Genomic DNA, 12,894 nt, shown 5'->3' with positions numbered 1-12,894 from the left:
TTTTATTAGGAATTTTTTTTCTGGAAACTAATAACTAGCAAACACAAATGTAAACTTGCATTCATTTGATAATTTTTTTTCACATTAGAAATCAGTAAATCTAAATATTTTCTTGTATGTCTCATTTGTGGTAAAATTTTCATTATAGTTAGCAGTAAACATTTGTTAAGTGCTCACTGTGGGCCAGTGGCTGTACAAAGTATTTACATATAAAGTTTCATTTAATCCTCATAACAGCCCTAGAGTCCCAAATTGCACAATTATCATCTCCATTTGACAGATGAGGAAATTGAGTTTTAAAGAGATTACTCAGTGCTCCACTGGGTAAATTAGTTAAGTAACAGAGGAAATCAAGTCTCTGTCTTTTGAATTGCGTTGAGGCTTAACCACTGCATTGTACTTCTGTGAACTGTGCACAGGAAATAGCCAGTACTGTGTTAAATTACAGAAAATAAGCCTCTAGCAAATATGCAAATATATAGACTTCTTAGCCAGCTCAAAGAAAAGGGAGAAATCTTCAACTGTGGAATGTATTGGAAGAAAACAACTCCTCCATTTGGTTTGATACAGAGAAGACAGCACAGATATAGCATATACAATTTGATGCCATAGTGAGATTGTGTATATCTATAAAGGAAATTTGAACACAGTGCAAAAATACACTGTTATGGAAATATTATTTTGTGGCCCCTTAAAAATTAGAAACATAAAATCTTGCCAGTGTTTACTCAGAACTTGATAAAAAATCTCTTATGAGAAATACTCTATGTCTCTCCTCTTACTCCGAGTTCTGTTTTGCTTCTTTTATTGGTTGTATATAGTTGTGAATTTTTCTCCCCTTTTTCACTGAGTAGGTAGGAATAAAGAAGTTGTTTCAAAAACTATTATCTTTGTAGATGTTCTTACCAGGTCACATCTTGGCTTGTAAAATTGTTTAAATTGCTGGAGAGTAAATTTAAGTACTTACAAATAAATAGAGAAATAAATATATAAAAGTATGTGTGTATATAAATGTACAAGTACAGTAAGAAGACTGTGTAAGCACAATTAATATTATTTGTTAGTGAAGAGATGCTAGATGGAGAATTGTTTTCTAATGCCAGCCAAAACTGCTTAAGGAGAAAAAAAAATCATGTTATTTTCATCAGTACTGAACTATAAAGCAAATGTCAATAAAATTAGATAAGTTAAATCTTGTGGCAACAGTAAAATGATAGAATTTACAGTTTTACACAGTACAAAGGCACCAACACTATCACTAACTCTTAATATTGGGAGCTACAATTCAGTTTTTAGTCGCTGTAAACCTGTCTTTGCCCTTATCCTTCACAGTAACTTAATCATTGCTAATTCTGCCTTGGGGCTTCCTTGGTGACTCAGTGGTAAAGAATCCAAGAATCTGCCTGCCGATTCAAGAGACAGGGGTTCAGTCCCTGAGTCTGGAAGAACCCCTGGAGAAGGAAATGGCAACCCACTTGAGTATTCTTGCCTGGGAAATCCCATGGACAGAAAGAGCCTGTCTTTTCTGGGGCTACAGTCCATGGGGTTGCCAAGGAGTCGGTCATGTCTTAGTGACAGAACAACAACAAATACAACAAAAGACTTTAGCTGGAAGAGATACCGAGCTGTGCTTTCAAGGAACAGAGAGAGTATTTATGATCAGATGGAAGCTGAGGAAGAGAGGACAGATAAGAGACAATGATCAGAAGACGTGGGACATTAGATATGTTTAGAAATTATAAGTCTAGGTGGCAAGAGCATGGAAGGCATTGGAGAGTAGAGACAAGTTATAGTGGGGGTCAGGTTGCCATTGGCCAGGCAAGTCATCTTAATGGGCTGAAGTTTCTCTGGGCTACTGAATGTGTGACAAGCAGCTGATGGTTTTAAAGTAGTGATTTGAAATATTACAGCCTATGTTCTTCCAAGGTAAATTAGGTGGGAGTATACAGTATGAATTTGAAGAGTAAGAAATGGAGGTAAATAACAGATCAACTAACAGATTACTTCAGGTTTTGAGTCGTGAGACTTGAATTGGGGATGAGATGGTAGGAGCAGGGGAAGGATAAATTCTACAGCTACGTCAAAGGAAGAATCCACAGGAGAGAAGAAAGAAGATGCTGTGGGTTGTGGCAGACGTTGATGACCAAGTTTGCTCTCTGGATTCAGGCAGGGTTGACTCATGAAATATTTTATTTAACTAGGATTTCTGTGAGACAGAGCCAGAGAAGTGTTTCCAAATGCACCAAAAATACCATAGAGGGGTAGTAAAGTAAAATGAAAATACAGACTTTGAAAGAACCTGTGTAATTATTAAGTAAATAAAGGATCTTTGAGTAATTATTTTTTAGCACAAGGATATATATTATTTCCATTGGTAATAATAAGAAAACCAAGTTTGAAGCTGCCCTGTCATAATACACAATAAGCAAAACTTCTAATGATATCTCAAACCCCAAAGATTATCTTCTGTATGGAAGCAGAGCTTGGCAAGAGATTTAAATTAAAGCTTGAGATTTAAATTTAGACTGTTGCAGAAAATATGAAGCCAATCATTTGAACTGTAAATATTTTAAAGCAAAATCAATCCATTTAAACAAAACAAAAGAGCTAGCTGTAAGGACATCATAAATGTTTGGGAATTTCTATTATTGTCATAAAAAGAATGAAAAAAATACAGTCAAGAAGCATAAGCTCTGTATCTGATTCTGTCATTGATGTATTTCATGTTTTAGGACATGTTTCTTGATATCTAATATTCCTAAGTGTAAAATGAGTATAGTCAAAGTTATATTTGTTGTCTGTATGAAAAAAAATTGAATATTTGCTACTTGTTTATTGGAGAGCTCATGAGCTTTGGAAAATCAGCTCAAGGCTCTAATTCTGACTACCAGCTCTTCATTTGTAAAATGAGAATAACAACAACCAAAATGAATTTTGTGAGCAATAAACGAATGTTATTTAGCTTTTTAAAATAATCACATAGTATTTAGTAAAATTCCATTTGATTTTATTTCAGGATGCATGTAAATGTTCATATTTTTAAAAATAATCATCTTCAACTTCACAGGCCTATTTGATATAGAAAATGAAAGTTCTAATGTTTGTGTATCATTTCTTGTGAAGAAAAGAAAGAAATAAAACCAAAATAAGACTCCCTTTACCCATGCCTTACAAATTTTTAGTAGTTGGGCGTATTGTTTCCAACTATTATTTTCTGCACATATAAGCATAGAAATTCATTTAATAGTATTTATTTTTATTCTTTTTTTTTAAAACAAAATACAGGCTCATAGTATGTATACTAATCTGTAATTTGCCTTGTTTGCTTAAACTGCCTGACATTTATCTTTTCATGTCAGTACAGGCAGACCTATCTCGTTTTGTTTAATAGTTGCATATTATTCTGTAGTTTCATATAACACCATGATGATGCATCCATGGAGGGGGAATCCTGAGACACAGGAGAGAAGGGAGTGTAAATAACTCAGGTATTGGAATAGCATAAAAACTGAAAACTTGTAGAGAGTCAGGCTTTTGGAAATCAGATGCAGACATCCTGAATTTTCTTTTCTTTTTTTTTTTTTTTTTTTTGCTTGTTTTCTAGCCTGAAATGTACTTAGTAAAAAAAATTTTACTATTATTTTAATTGAAATTTCTTTGAATATTAGAATGGTAAGAATCTCTTATCTACGTTTGCTAGGTTTTGTGGGGTGTTTTTTTTCCTTTTTAGATCTTCTATTAATCACAGTCATTTTTCTAATATTTCTCTTTTTCCTCAGATTTATAACTTTCTTTTATTAATAGTATTATCCCTTTGCCTTTTATATATCTAGTGTATATTTTTCTAGTATGCTGTTTTTATTTTAAATGGCAGTTTGGTTTTGGTTTAGGTTTTTGTTAAATCCTCAACAGTAATAATGAGAACCCTTAAACCTTAGTTTCACAAGAATGAAAATCAAATTTGACATTGCTTATGCAACTGAGAAAATCCTGACACAAATAGCTTATTTTTAGATTCTCTGTTTGGAAGTTATCTGATTAAGAAGTCTAGATTAAAGGAAAATATTTCAAAAGTTGCTTTGAGAATCTTTTATTATGTTAATTACAGCCATTAACTGGTGTGCATAGCTTATCTCTTCCACCAATTAATCTTTATCCTCCTTGAAAAGTACATACAAATCTTACTTTCTTCAAGTAACCTCTGTGAATGATTGTACCAGATATTCTTCTGCATCATATACTCTTAGCTTTATTGTGTCGAGTAATTTGTACTTAGCACTAAGTAAGTACTATGTGCCTTTCCATTGTGATCCATGTTTTTTCTTTAACCAAAGTATAGTTAATTTACAGTATTGTGTTGCTTTCTGGTGTACATCAGGATGGTTCAGTTATATGTATGTATATATATATATTTATAAATAGATAAAAATTTCAGATTCTTTTCCTTTATTGAATATAGTTCCCTGTGCTATGTGGTAGTAGTCCTTGTTGTTTATTTTATGCATAGTAGTGATCCTTGTTTCTTAAGATCACATCAACCCAAATGTAGACAGCAGAATATAAAAACAAGCCACTCAGGATATGTTTGGCTCTTGCCCTTGTTCCCTGGTCTAGCTCCTCTGCATCCTTTCAGCTACCGTTGCTGTTCTGCATTCTCCTTTTCTATTTACTATCCATATTCCTATTCCTCATGTTGCTCTTCTTTGATTTCATGGCAGTCACCATCACTCACAGCATACATCAAGTCTCCTGTCACTATTGCTGCTTGATAACAGAAGTTCTGAATCCTTTCTTGCCAAACTTGTTCATACTACTGCTTCCCATCTCTGTGCAGGCTGCAGAGTGACCCTCCATTGAAAATAAGCTGCTCTCACAGCCCCTAAGCACCAGTAAGGAGGAGGAGGAGTTTTCTCCAAACTCCTGGTTTTCCAGAACTACTTTTTTCCACAACCAGCTCAACCTTCTCAGGCTTTAGCTTCTTTGTGGGACTTATCAAATGTGTGTGTGTGTGAACATAATATATATGTGTGTGTATATGTAATCTATATATTTGTTTTTACTGTCATCTGTACTACTAGGTTGTAGACTTCTGAGGGGCAAGGATTGTGTGTGTTTTATTTAGTACTTAGCCTTCAATTAATAGTGACTTATTAACTAATGTTTCTTATTAAATGCTAAACATGTTAACACTCATTTTTATTATATTACCTCTTATTTTACTGATAATAAAATTTTTATATTTTTTTCTGAAATAAGATATTGCAAACTTGATTGAAGGTTTATTTGTACATATGTCTCTTTGAATTCAATTCCCTTCTCTACTTGCCCAAACCTAACTATTAGAACTTTTTATCCCTGTGAATTTCTTTGTATCTTTATGATAGATTCATGCACATTGTTACATGTATCAGTTTTTTATTCTTCTTTATTGCTTAGTGGATTCAATTTTACGAATATAGCTCAGTTTATTTATCCATTCATTGACTGAAAGGATGACTTTCAACATATATAGTTTTTGTAAAAATATGTCCCATTTCTCTTGGATAAATGCCTGGAGTTGGACTGTTGATAAGTGTATATTTAACTTGATTGACAAACTGCTCTCCAAAGGGACTGTCATACTTTGCAGTCTCAGCAGCTTTATATCAGAATTCAAACTTCTCTGCGTCTGTACACTTTCACCAGCCCTTGATATTGTTAGGTGTTGTTTTGTTTTGTTTTATTTTGAGCTGTCTTAGTAGACATGTAGTGATGTCACATTATAATTTTAATTTGGAAGTACCTAGTGACTAATTATGTTGAGCATATTTTCATGTGCTTATTTTCCATCTAATTATATTCTTTGCTCAATTATCATTCAGATCACTTGCCCATTTTTTGTTGGGTATTTTTTTTTTCTTATTATTGGGATTTGAAAGTACTTTGTATGTTCCAGATATGTCCTTTTTCAGATATGTGTTCTGCAGGTCAATTGCCTTTCTTCTCATTTTGTCAATAGTGTCTTTAGAAAAGCAGATTTTAATTTTCATAAAGTCCAATATATCAGTATTTTATGGTTTGCACTTTTTGTGACAGATCTTAGAAACCATTGCCTGATCCTAGATCATAAGATCTTCTGTGTTTTCTTTTAGAAAATCTTTAGTTTAGGTTTTATATTTAGGTCTGTGATTCATTTTGAGTCTTTTTTTTTTTCCCTTGTATGATGTGAAGTTTGGGTCGAGGTTTACTTTTTTTTTTTTTTGCATAGGGATATTTAACTACTCTAGCAGACATATTGCAAAGACTACCTTTTCTCCATTGAATTAATGTAACATTTTATTGAAAATTAATTGACCTTGAAGATACAGTGTCTTAATTACTATAGTTTCATTGTAAGCTATAAAGATAGGTGATGTAAAACCTTCAGCTATTTTAATAAACACCATTTTTGCTCTTCTATTTCTTTTGCTTTACCATGTAAATTTTAGAATGAACTTGTCAATTTCCACAGAAAAAAATTCTGCTAGAATTCTGTGTGAGATTGCATTGAATCTGTAAATCAGCTTGGGAGAATTAATATTCTAATGACATTAAGTATATCAATTCATGAACACAATATATTTCTCCATTTATTTAGGTCTTATTTGATGTTTCTCCTCAGTACTTTGCAGTTTTCTTTATATAAATCTTGTACATACATATTCTTAGATTTATACCTAAGTATTTAATATATTTTGGTGCTATTGTAAATGATACTGTTATTTTAATTTCAATTTTCAATAGTTCATTGCTAGAATATAGAAATACAGTGATTTTTGTATCTGACTTTGTATTCTGTAACCTTGCTGAACTTATTTAGTAGCTATTTTGTAGTATTTTGAGGATTTGTATTATTGTTTTCTCCAAATAGAGTGTTTCTTCCTTTGCCGTCTATATACCTCTTTTATTGTTCTTTTATTTGACTGTGTGCAATCTTTAGGAGCTCCAGTACAGTGTTTAGTAGGAAGAGTGAGAGTAAAAACCATTGCCTTGATCCTTATATTAGTATGATGTTAGCTGTAGGTTTTTTGCAGATTCTCTTCATAAGGTTAAGGAAATTTCTTTTAATTCCTAGTTTTCATAGTTTTGTTGTTTGTTTTGTTTTTAAGCATGAACAAGTGTTGAGGTTTGCCAAATATGTTTTACTCATCTATTGAGATGATAAAGTTTTTCTCTTTAGTCTGTTAATATGATACATTAAATTGATTCATTTTTCAGTGTTGAACCCATGCTGCACTTCTGGGATAAGTATCTTGGTCATGATGTATTATCCATGTATATATTGCAAGATTGAATTTGTCACTTGTTTTTGAGGATTTCCAAAATCCTCTTTGGAAATCCTGTCTTTGTTTTTTGTATCAGACCACCATACACTTAATTAATACATTCTTTTTTCTGGATTCAAAAAAATTAACATAATAAATTTTCTCATTTTATGAGCTTAATCATTCTAATTATACATTTATAGTGTTGATGCTGTGCATATATTACATAAAAATTAACATACTACAAATTGTGGGATGTTTATAGCTATCTGCAAATGAAACCTTTTGAAATACATTACTTGTTTAAGGTTATTTTTATATTAATAGAGTAAAATTTATTGTTGAAAATTAATTTTGTGTATATGTAGGTTATATTAATTTTTTGATCATAGAAAGTGTTCAGAGTTTAAGTACTTAATAAATATACTTCCACATTTAAGTTTTAAAGTATCAGTTGAAATTATTAGATAAATTGATAGATGGGAGTTGGAAAGAACATTTGATAAAATACACTTTGCTTTGGTGAAGTAGTATGTAGGAACCATGGTCTTTTCTTTGTTGAGGTTATCCTGAGGTCATATTTATTCATTTAATAATGTATTCATTTATTTAATTAATAAATTTAATTAATAAATTTATTTAATTTATTTTAATTTAATTAAACTTAAATATTAATATTTAATTTATTATATATTTTTTCTTTTTTTGATTTGGACTCAGATATAAATGAATGTGAGAGCTTCTTTTGTTAATTTACATGTATGTGTCTCTGTGTGTGTGTGTGTGTATATGTATATATATATATACACATCCTTATATACATGTACATACATTATTATGTATTATATATTATATATATTAATATTATATATTTATATGTATTATATGTGTATATATGTAATATATATGTATTATATATATTTGTTTATATGTATATAGATATATGTGTGTGCATTTTATAAATAATATGCATAAAATTTAATATATATATATATTTGTCAGAACAGAACATACTTTCTTACATACTATCAGGGGCTGAGTGTTTATAATGAATGAAATTATTTTCACTGAGCTTACATTACTTTGAGCCTTATCATGAGATTGAAAACACATATAAACAGAATTCATATTCAGCAGCAGTAGGAATATTGTCTTTGGCTTAAGCTTGTTTGATCTAAAAAGAACACAGCCTGCCTGGTAATTCTGAAATGACTAATGGGGTCTACCATGGACCATTTCACCAGAGGAGTAAGGAATCTTGATGAAATAATTTACTTTAAGCAAATATAGAATGGAAGCTACAGTCCATGTGGTCACAAAGATTCGGACACAACTGAATGACTAAGCACAGCACAGAATGGAAGCATTCAAGTTTGCTTCAAGAAAAATGGCTGTTGTGATAAAAGCAACACTCATGTGTAGTTTTTTTCCATACCATTGAAATTGATAAAGAGAAATCTCATAAGTAAAAGTATTTAATACTATATAATAATGATTGTGATATATGTGTAATATAAAGTGTTTTCTTTTCTCAGTCACATGTTTTTTCTTTTTGATCTACTAATGTATGTGTTTGGTTTTAGGTTTCCTCAAGAGCTGAACATGGGAAAAATAAGTGCTGAAATTATGTGGACCCTTTTTGCTCAGGATATGAAATATGCACTAGAAGGTAATTAAAAATATTTAAACTTATTAGAATATGCATTTTAGTTAAATTCTGATTTTGTGTTCTTATTTTAAATGTGAAGAATCGATGCATCAAAACATTGATTGTTGTGATCAGTTTAGTTCTAAAACTTATTTCCGCATTGTAGAAAGATATGATCACAAAGTATTTAAAACTGCTGAAGAGATACATATATTTTTAATCAAATGGTTTAAGTTGCAGGATAATAGTGAGTATTTAATTTGTAGGACAAGGTTTAGATGTAGGAATACTTTATGGCATAAATCAGATCACATCAAGAGGGTGGATGAGTGATATTTGTTCAGGTATTTGTCTTCATAGACTTAGAAATTGTATCTTAGAATGGGCAGGTTAAAATCTGGCCAAAGTTGGTACAAGGACAACGGCAGGACACTTCACTAGAAATTCCACTTTCAATATACCCAAATCACAGAATGTAAAGCAAGGCAGATACAGCTCTCAGCTGAAAAACTGTTAAGTTTCTTTGAGCACCCAACATTGTGTTTAGAGGTGAAGATAGAATGTTTAACCAGCCTGGGGTTCCTTCTCTCTAGGAACTTAAAATCTTGTAGAAAGTTTTCTTTGCACTTATTCAGTGTATATTAAGGCCCTAAATGCTAAATACCCAGACTACACTCAGTATGAAAGATACAACAGTGAACAGGCTGGCCATGGTTCCTGCCCTCGAAAATATTATGGAGGACAGCGGCAAATATGCAAACGGTCACCATGTGGGATAGTCAGGTGTTGGAGAAGACTCTTGAGAGTCCCAAGGACTGCAAGGAGATCCAACCAGCCCATCCTAAAGGAAATCAGTCCTAAATATTCATTGGAAGGACTGATGCTCAAGTTGAAACCTCAATACTTTGGCTACCTAATGTGAAGAACTGACACATTTGTAAAGTCTCTGATGCTGGGAAAGACTGAAGGCAGGAGGAGAAGGGGATGACAGAGGATGAGATGGTTGGATAGCATCACCAACTCTATGGACATTAGTTTGAGTAAACTCTGGGAATTTGTGATGGACAGGGAAACCTGGCATGCTGCAGTCCATTGGGTTGCAAAGAGTTGGACATGACTGAGCAACTGAACTGAACTGAAAGATGATGGGCTATCTAGAGGTGAAACTCTGAAGTCAGACTTGGGACAAGGGGTAAGGCAGGTTTTCTAGAGGAACCTCCCCTGAGGAGGTCTTATCTTGACAAAGAACTGAAGTTATAAGTAGGAGTTCACTTTGGGAAGGGATGAGCAGGAAGCATCTCTGTCTGTTCCTGGTCGAGGACAGTGCATTAGCAAGTAGGGTGAGCACAAGGTGTATTTGAGAAGAGAATTTAGCTGATTCTGTGAGCAAGAGGTAGCAAGAAATGAAGCTGGAGGAATTGGCAGGGACCAGCATGCAGTGCCTTATGGGCCATGGTGAGGAGTTTAGTTCTCTGATAATAGAAATAAGAGCCCATAGAGAACTTCAGGAGGGACGTGTCCTATTCACACAGGCAACTAAGAACAGACATCAGCACGGAAGATGGATTGGTGGAGTCGGTGCTCACTGTGCCACTGTTGTTGTTGTTGTTTAGTGTTACTAAAATGTAAGCTTGCTGCTAGGCCACACAGAGGAAACATACTGTACTTTTCCTTATTCAAAAAAGAAGGTACCCAATAGATTTTAATACCTGTTTTCTGGTAAAATCTAATTAAATAAATTAGGGTTTATCCTTAAAATTACATCACAACTTGCTCAGAGATACAAACTCCTTTTTCTGCAGTGAAGCATTCCTTTTTTATTGTATTAATCAATCCTGCTTTCTCTACCTCTGCCTCCTCTCAAACACATCCTTTTATACCACTCTGTTTTGGTTGTCTCTTTGGGATCCAGAATGCATCTTAAGCATCTTCAATCAGGCAGTAACCACCAGACCACTAGACCAGTAAGTTTCTTCAGAGAGCATTTACTCCCCTAGTCCTACCCCTGACACGTCACCACCCTCCTGATTGCCTATTCAGTTCAGCTCAGTCGCTCAGTCTTGTCAGACTGTTGGCGACCACATGGACTGCAGCACTTCAGCGTAGAATTGTTAACCTCCCCTGTCAAACCCTGCTTCTTTCCCTTGCCTCCCGATTACAACTGCTGGCACCACCATCCATCCGGTTACTTAAATCAGACACAAAGAATTATCATGGATTCCTTTACTTTACTCACATACTTGAAGCTCATTCCTGTCTTCAGGTATTTTTTGCCAGCTGGTCTAATGCCTGGATTTCTCTTCCCACCATCTTCACCAGCAGCCCTGTGGGGCTCAATTTAACAGCACCTGCTCAGAATCTAGTCACCTCCATGAATAGCCTTATTTTAACGCTCTGCCTAACAACTAATTACTATCCTATTTATTTAGTTACTTAGGCTTACTTCTTATCTGTCTTCTGTACCACCATGTATATTTTTTGTCTGTGATTTTTATCAACATTTCTATATTGCCTAGAATGATATCTAGTAGATAGAACCTACTTAATCTCTATGTGTTGAGGCAATGAAGCTTTTCCCAGGTAATCCCAGCTCAGTGGTGCAGTGGGTGGGGAAACTTCCGCTTGTGATTGTTTTCTGTGTGATGTTGGGTACACTCTAAGATGGCAACACCTTTGTGTTTCATTGTCCTCACCTACAAAATGAAAAGTTCACACTGAGCCAGAGGCTGGGCAGTGGGCGGGGGGATCCTGCCCACACTTCACAGGAACTTGACTCTTTGGAACTGCTCCACAGTGGTTCTGCCACCAGGGCATGTTTTGTTTGGGCAGGACCTCTATCTTTGCTTACATAACAACATTAGTGCAGCTATTGGATATTTGATTTTATGTTCCCCTTGCTTTAAAAAAATAAATAGTAATTTCAGTCAGCTAAGTAAAATATTTATGTTAGGAAAGTAAATCTCAAAAATTCAATGTTTACTTGAAACAACAATGAAATTAGGAATACTACATGTAAAGCACCATAACTTTGAATGTTTATTGACTAGAGGTTAATAGTTTTGTACAAAAACAGTACCCCAAAATGCTGAGATTATATTATTGAAAGTCAGATCCAAGGTCAATGGTAATTAATAACCCTGTGGCTATCTTAGGGTTTTGGAGACAAGAATCTTTTTCTTAATGTATTTTTTGTTTGTTTGTTTGACTTTCTATTAGCTGCTGTATTAAGATTTAATTCACATCCCATGCAGTTCATCTGCTTAAGGTGTCCAGTTCACTAGTTTGCACATTCACACATACTCTAAGGAAGTCATGAGGAATTGCAGTTCCTGGTTTATGTATTATACCTTCTTCCATACCACATGAGAAGACTTTTGAGTGCAAAGATTGTATTTGTTATCTTTGTATTCACTGAACCTTAATGGAAACTCAGTCTGTGTTAGTTTACTTGAATTACAGATAAGACAACCCTATAGAAAGAACCTTGGAGACAAGGCTGAATACTTAGGTTCAAATTTAACATTTGTAGTATTGATAGAGATCTGAGCCTGGAAAACCTAGTTTCCAAGAGTTTTCTCACTCAAGAGCTACAGCAGCTTGGCAATTAATGTATAACCTCTCCAAATGTGAATTTTCCTTTCAAAAAGAGGTAATATGAGTTCCTAGGATAGGGTGAGGTTTACATTATACTTTAAATGTTCTTTGACAACTGGAAGCTAGTATGCTAGTGGGAGGATACCGTTATTATTATAATAAGGAATAAAAATCTGTAAAAATCTCAAAATAGTCTTCTTTAGGGGTCATTTAAGGTTTAAAACTTCTGGCAAAGTGTTTACAAATCCATGCTCATCTGTTCCCTATCTCTCTCTCCTTCCCTTTCACCATTTCCATCTATAGATAGCTTCTTATTGTGCCCTTGAAAAAATAAATGTGACATAAATAATATTGTTGGAGGAAATGAAG

At 33.6% G+C, this 12,894-nt stretch overlaps 1 protein-coding gene across 5 annotated transcripts in view; it reads left to right on the top strand.

Moving 5' to 3' along the window:
• The window catches only part of UNC13C (unc-13 homolog C), a 646,481-nt gene that overhangs the window by 441,675 nt on the left and 191,912 nt on the right, over nucleotides 1–12,894 (top strand). For all 5 annotated transcript variants that reach the window (XM_043471933.1, XM_043471936.1, XM_043471934.1 and 2 more), the window contains one exon: nucleotides 8,867–8,952. In XM_043471933.1, coding sequence (XP_043327868.1) covers nucleotides 8,867–8,952 — 86 coding nt within the window. The remainder of the gene's footprint in view (nucleotides 1–8,866; nucleotides 8,953–12,894) is intronic.

The sequence above is a fragment of the Cervus canadensis genome, chromosome 6 (assembly GCF_019320065.1).
Source record: "Cervus canadensis isolate Bull #8, Minnesota chromosome 6, ASM1932006v1, whole genome shotgun sequence".
In the NCBI taxonomy this organism is placed as follows: domain Eukaryota; kingdom Metazoa; phylum Chordata; class Mammalia; order Artiodactyla; family Cervidae; genus Cervus; species Cervus canadensis.
The sequence above is the reverse complement of the archived record's forward strand: the minus strand, read 5'-3'. Positions and strand labels throughout refer to the sequence as shown.